This window comes from Girardinichthys multiradiatus, chromosome 9, assembly GCF_021462225.1.
Source record: "Girardinichthys multiradiatus isolate DD_20200921_A chromosome 9, DD_fGirMul_XY1, whole genome shotgun sequence".
NCBI lineage: Eukaryota > Metazoa > Chordata > Actinopteri > Cyprinodontiformes > Goodeidae > Girardinichthys > Girardinichthys multiradiatus.
Genome location: NC_061802.1, coordinates 39,169,894 through 39,176,755, shown reverse-complemented (window position 1 = coordinate 39,176,755; position 6,862 = coordinate 39,169,894). Strand labels below are relative to the sequence as shown.

General features: G+C 41.4%; 1 protein-coding gene across 1 annotated transcript; it reads left to right on the top strand.

Moving 5' to 3' along the window:
* Positions 1–3,492: 3,492 nt before the first annotated feature.
* On the top strand, positions 3,493–5,512 carry LOC124874239 (putative claudin-24). The gene has a single exon (XM_047375519.1). The coding sequence runs from the start codon at positions 4,474–4,476 to the stop codon at positions 5,173–5,175; it is 702 nt and encodes a 233-aa protein (XP_047231475.1). The 5' UTR covers positions 3,493–4,473; the 3' UTR covers positions 5,176–5,512.
* Positions 5,513–6,862: the final 1,350 nt, after the last annotated feature.

The following is a 6,862-nucleotide window of genomic DNA, read 5'->3' as shown; positions in this document are numbered from 1 at the left end:
CAGCTAACCTCCTTAGCTGTGGGGAGTAGCGGCTGTTTTGACGGCCGGTCTGTGAACAAACGGTTAGCTTCTAGCTAACCTCCGTAGCTGTGGATGAAAGACGGCCCGTTCTGTCCGCTAATCACACTGCATGTTACCGTAACCACGGTGATGCCGTCTCTGCTGTCTTCCTTCCAGACTGGGAGACTGCTCCGCTCGGCTTCTCTAGGGAACTTCTCTGGGACAGTTTACTTCTGCAGGCCTCAGAGAGAAAGTAAGCAATTCTTACACCTTAATTTCCCCATTCATGAATGAAATACCGGATACACAGACAGTATTTCATTCGTACTTAACTTTGCATATGATCGATGATCGTATGACATCCTTGGATCCAGTTGAAGAGTTTATGTCTGTTTGCCAGCAAAAAGACATCAGTGCGCTGGCTCTCCGATCCTGGTCCCGCAAATTTCTTTTGAAAGTTCCAGAAGAGTCCGTACCGGAGTTGCAATTTCTGAGGCTGGTGACTCGGATGAACTTATCGTCCGCAGCAGAGGTGACTCTTGGTCTTCCTTTCCTGGGGCGGTCCTCATATGAGCCAGTTTCTTTGTGGCGCTTGATGGTTTTTGCGACTGCACTTGGGGACACTTTCAAAGTTTTCCTAATTGCTCGGACTGACCTTAATTTCTTAAAGTAATGATGGCCACTTGTTTTTCTTTACTTAGCTGCTTTTTTCTTGCCAAAATACAAATTCTAACAGTCTATTCAGTAGGACTATCAGCTGTGTACTGTATCCACCTCCTGCACAACACAACTGATGGTCCCAACCCCATTTATACGGCTTGAAATCCCACTTATTAAACCTGACAGGGCACACCTGTGAAGTGAAAACCTTTTCAGGTGACTACCTCTTGAAGCTCATCAACAGAATGCCAAGAGTGTGCGGAGCAGTAATCAAAGCAAAAGGTGGCTACTTTGAAGAACCTAGAATATAAGACATATTTTCAGTTGTTTCACACTTTTTTGTTCAGTATATAATTCCACATGTGTTAATTCATAGTTTTGATGCCTTCAGTGTGAAGCTACAATATTCATAGTCAAGAAAATAAAGAAAAATCTTTGAATGAGAAGGTGTGTCCAAACATTTGGCCTGTACTGTAAGTGGAGAAGAACACAAGAACACAGCTTGTCTCTTGCTCTCGGTGGAAGACCCACGTGTTTTCTCTCCGTCCCTCCCTGCTGATCCCTGCTTCTGCTTTTTGTCTGTATTTTTCTCAGAGCCTCGCTTTGCATGTTCTCCATACTTGTAAATTATGGATTTGGTCAGCTGGACTCTAATTGATCAAATTTTTTTTCGACGGGAAGACAGGGTAAAGGAGACCCTCTTGTCCAGACGGGACGTTCTTCTCTAGATACACAATGGATTCTTGGCAGCAGTGGAAGATTGTGTACCTGACTACAATGTTGGTCGCGGATGTAGAAAATGTGTACATATTTGGACTTTTGATAACAGGATTTCTGCCTTTTGGAGTTGGTGGTTACGTGGCTTATGGAGTGATTCGCAAAACATGAGCGGCTGTTCAAAGCATTCCAAAGCTGCCTGCGATGTTGGATGGAGTTTGTAGAGCAATCAACACTTAACACTCTTAACAGGTTTTCTTCCAGAATTTCTTGTACTTAGCTCTGTCCATCTTCCCATCAACTCTGACCAGCTTCCCTGTCGCTGCTGAAAAATAACTCTGCCAATAAGTCCCCTCCCCATCCAGCCACCGCCGTGTTTTACTATGGGGATGAGTCTGGGGTAATCTGCCGTTTTTCCACCAGACAGAGCTTTTTGTATTAAGGCGTAAAAATACAGTTTTGGTTTTATCTGACCAGAACACCAGATTAGCTGTGTCCTATACTAAACAAAACTTATGGCTTTCTTTTAAGACTGCATTTCTTCATGCAACTCTTTTGTAAAAGCCAAATTTGTGGAGTCCAGCACTAACATTTGTCCTGTCAGCAAATTCTCCCACCTGAGCTGTGGATCCCTGCAGCTCCTCCAGATCTTTTGGCTGCTTCTCTGATTAAAGCTCTCTTTTCATGGCCTCTCTGTTTAGTTGGTAAACTAAGTCCAGATAGGCCATGTTTTTTCCATGTTCAGGTGGTAGATTGAACATCAGATTTGGTTGTACTGAATTTTATTTAGGGGTATCAGAGGATGCCACCCTTTTCAGATTTTTATTTTGAAAACCATGTTGTTTTTCAAGTCCTCCCATTTTACAATTGTGTTCCAGTTTATGTTGGTGTATGTTTGTTTGGTTGTAATGTGACAAAACATGAAAAGGTTCAAGGGCTATAAAAACTTAAAGCAATAACCCTAACCCTACAATTTCCAGATACCTTAAGGTGCCACCTTCATCTGTTCAAACTAATGTATGCAAATGTAAACGGCAAGATAAGGTCCAGCTAACATACTGTTAAGGTAGAGGACAGATTATGTGTCCAGAGACAATGTTTTGGTGTAAATGTGTGTTTCAACTGCTGAACAAAAGCAAAAGACATTGTAAAGATGCTGACTAAAGCTCGTAAGAGAGTCCCATTATCCACAGCAAACAGGTCCTGTACTGACATGGGCTTGAAAGCTACCAAGAGAAGATAAAGCCATTAATCCAGATTTGCATAATTAGCCAGACTTTAATTTTTGGAGACATGTCATGTGGTCTGAAATAAATAAAATAAATGAAAATAAAACTGAAGTGTTTGACCGTAATGACCATTATTTAATTTGGAGGAAAAAAGTGGATACTTGTGGGCCTGAGACGGTGTGCTAACTGTGGAGTACAGTATTGGGGTGGGAAGTATTATGTTGTTTGGGTGTTTTGCTGCAGCAGGGACTGGTGTGCTTCACAAAATGGATGGCAGCATGAGAATAGAACATGATGTGAAAATATCGAAGCAACATCTCAAGACATCAGCCATCACAAAGCCCTGATCTAACTTCAAAATTTGTTGGCAGAGCTGAAAATTTGTGTGTGAGCAAGGCGGCCTACAAACTTGACTCAGTTAAACAGGTTCTGTCAGAAGGAACAGGCCAAAATTTCAGCGAATTATAATGAGAAGCTTGTGGAAGGAAACCCAAAGTGACTCAGGGCGTATGGTTTAAAAGGCAATACTACTAAATACTGAGAAAAGTAAAAAAAAAAAAATCTTATTATTCTGGCATTTAGAAAATATGATGGTAATTGGTAATCATAACTGTCCTAAAACAGGAAAGGTTTAGTGTTAATATAATGTGACAGTAATAAAAAAGGGTTTTGTGTTTATTTTTGTGTATGAAAATATCTGAATTTTATGTGTATTTAGTCTTCACTGAAAAAAGGAAATTTAAAGTTTGCCGGCCTCGTGTGAGCGACTGCAGGAACTGCAACCACACTGATGCCACCCATTTCCTCATAGTTTTCTACTAGTCTCTGCTATGGCAACAAAAAAAAAAAACATTTAATGAGAAGTCCAGGAGGAATTAACAAAGAAGGGGGTTTCTTCTCTTCCTTCTTTAATTCAAACATTGAGGAACGTTTCTTCTGAAGTTGTCCCGCTCACACTGTTAGAATACAAACAGAAGCTTCCTTTTTCTTCCACCAGGAGATTGATTTTGTCATGTTCTGCCCGAGTCTTCGTCAGGACATCAGAACGCTCAGCTGGGGATTTTATTGCCATTTTGTTAGCGGTTTGAACAATGTTCTTAAGAACGGGAAACATTTTCTTACATCTCGGCTTTGATCTGCAGCCTCCTACGATTGTTTCCCACAGGCTCTGCAGTGTTCGTAAGAGACGAGACAATAAGCTGCTCTGTTGTTTCACATTCAGTCACATGCAGCCTGACTGTAAAAGCAGTTAGCCCAAACTAATGTACACGACAAAATTTGCAACCCAGTTGTGTTGCGCTTGCACCGCATTGATGTTTAAACATGCTAAAGCCGGTGTGTGCGTGTTTCTCTCTCATTCCATGTCAGATTGCATTTTATTGAGTCCATTTCAGAGGGTTTTACATCTGCAACCAGTATCTTCTTACGTGTACAGGACAAACTGTTTAGTTTTCTGTCCTCTGGCATTGATATATCTCAGAATACAACACAAAGGATACAAAAACAGATATGAAAGAAGTAATTTTTCTGCTGTAATATAAATATCCTGTCTACATTTAATGACCTCTCTTGTGGTTTGTAATTTGGGGAAGTGTCTGAAAATGGCTTCATCTAAACAAAGCCATCTCTGCCTCTGCTGCCTATTGGCATGGTGGCGGGATCACAAAGGGGGAGGTCCAAACAATCCCCCTCTCCTTTTTGCATCAGAAGATGTGTGCTCCTCTAAGTGGAAAGTGTTTGTGAACAAGCTCTGAGCCCTGAGCCAGAGCAGTCAGCTCCAATTATCAGGTGCTTTGAGCAGCCTCTGTCCCAACCGGACTCCAAGAGGCCTCTCCATCCCAGGCGCAGCCGGTGAAGGGGAACTCTCATGGATCTCTTGAGTGTGGAGACAAGAGAGGCAGGAAGAAGTATGGAGGCGCCCACCTGCATTTTGGAGCTGTTGGGGATGCTGGTCTATGTTGGGGCATGGCTTTGCGCTTTGGCAAGCACTATCCTACCGCAGTGGCTTACTATGTCCACCTCTCTGCTGCCGATAGAGAGCTACGATCTGGGACTGTGGGAGACCTGTGTTGTTCAGGACATTGGAGGCATTGAGTGTAGGTCCTACGACAGCCTGTTGGGCCTTTCTAATGACCTTAAACTGGCCCGCATCTTGATGTGCACTGCCCTCACTGTGGGTTTGCTGGGAATTCTGGTGGCGATACCTGGGCTTCACCTGATTAAGAGCTGCAAAGACTATGACGGCCATCAAACCAAGAGGACTCTGACAATCACAGGAGGGGTGCTGGGGATGATGTCTGGGGTGCTCTGTCTGGTCCCTGTGTCCTACATCGCCCATATGGCGGTGGTGCATTTCTTTGACGAGAAGGTACCTGATGTGGTGCCTCGGTGGGAGTTTGGAGACGCCTTGTTCTGTGGCTGGGCAGCAGGATTCCTCCTCGTGGTGGCCGGGCTGATCATGGTGACCTCCAGCCGATGCTCCCAGGTGGAACGCCACCCTGTGCCACAGAGGAGGAGCCAAGCGAAGAGCACGGACCGTAACCGCAGAAAACACTCAGAGTATGTTTAATAAACAGAACAGCATGATTATCTGTAGAGCTGCACTTCTCACTGCTTTGCATCAATGATGGAAATGATTTATATATATATATATATATATATATATATATATTAAATGCAAGATAATGTATAATGGCTAATTTAGCCAAAAAATGTGCTTTAATTATATTGTTTTAGCTATTTTAAATGACTCACACACACAATCAGACATTGCATTACAAGATGACCTGCTGTGATTAGTATAAGTGAATATTTTTGTAAAGGGAGGTTTTATAAAATGCATTGTATTATGGGATGGTTATCTTTTACCATTACCAAAATGAAAAATAAACTATTAAAAACTGTTATTAGGCTTGCTGTTATTATTCTTTATACTACACCACAAGTCTTTTCTTAAAATCCGATTTTTTTCCGTGTCCAGTTTGCTTGTCTGCTAATTCAGATAAGGTCTAAGGGTCAGCATTCTGTCCTGGTATACATTTATGCAAGAAATATTCTAAACTCACCTTCTTTACATCTTTTCTTGTGTCCTGGACATTTTTTGTGTTCTCTGAAACTGCTTTTTGTATAATTTTTGCTCTGTTGAAACAAATAGCATTCAATTTAATTGTGTATGTTTGGGTGAATTTTAATCGTTTGTTTTGAATGTTTTTTTCTTTAAGTATTTTATATGCCTTTTAAGCTAAATAGAGCAATATGTGACCCTTTAGCATATTTGTGGAACAAACTCCCAATTAAAATGCAATTTTAACAATAATTTCAATTACTATTTTTATTCCCAGATGCTAAAATCCTTAAAAAAAACTGTTGGGGATTGTCATCTTGCATCTTGCATGGATTCCATTTTTGCCCAGCCTCATTCTTATTGCTGAATCATGAACACTAACATTACCTGAGGCAAGTGAGGTCTGCAGAGTTTTAGTTGTTCTGGGTTCTTTCATAACCTTCTGGATGATTAATCAATGCGTTCTTGCACTGGTTATGATAGGTCAGCCACTGCTGAGAAGGTTCACAGCTGTTCCAGGTTTCCTCCATTTGTCCATGACTATGGTTCTCATTTGTCATTGAAAAACTTTAGATCAGGTGATGTGTTCCTTATTTTTGACCTTGTAGCCTACTTCATGTTGTCAGACAGGTAATATTTAAGTGTTGTTCTTAGTTCTATGGATCTGGCAGTAATCTGGCCTGGATGTGGTAGCACAATTGAACAAAAAATGTGGTAATCACAGTTTGATGGTGATTTAACCAGGAAATCAAATAATTTGAAAACTGCATTTTGTGCTTATTCAGGTTATCTTTGTCTGATATTAAAATTAGCTTGATGATCTGAAACATTTACGTGTAATAAAACAAGAAAAAAAACCCTGAACAAATCTTTAAAAGGCCAAATACTTTCCCCGTAATATTTTTATTGTAAGCTTGGCTAAACCACCATCACCCTCAGACGACGGGCCTAGTGGGGGGCCAAAGGGACTAAAAACAGCCATCAGGTGTGTCTGTGGCGGTGGAAACACAGCTTGAGGCTAATTCCATCAGATTTCCTGGTCACTCGCAGAGCTAAGCTGTGTTTAATGAATACTTTAATGGTTGAAGAATGTAGCACACGTTGACATAATTACACATATTTGCCAAGGGTCAGAGTGTGTCACCCCTCACTACAGTCCGAACTGGTCCTCATCACTCAAATGCACACAGGT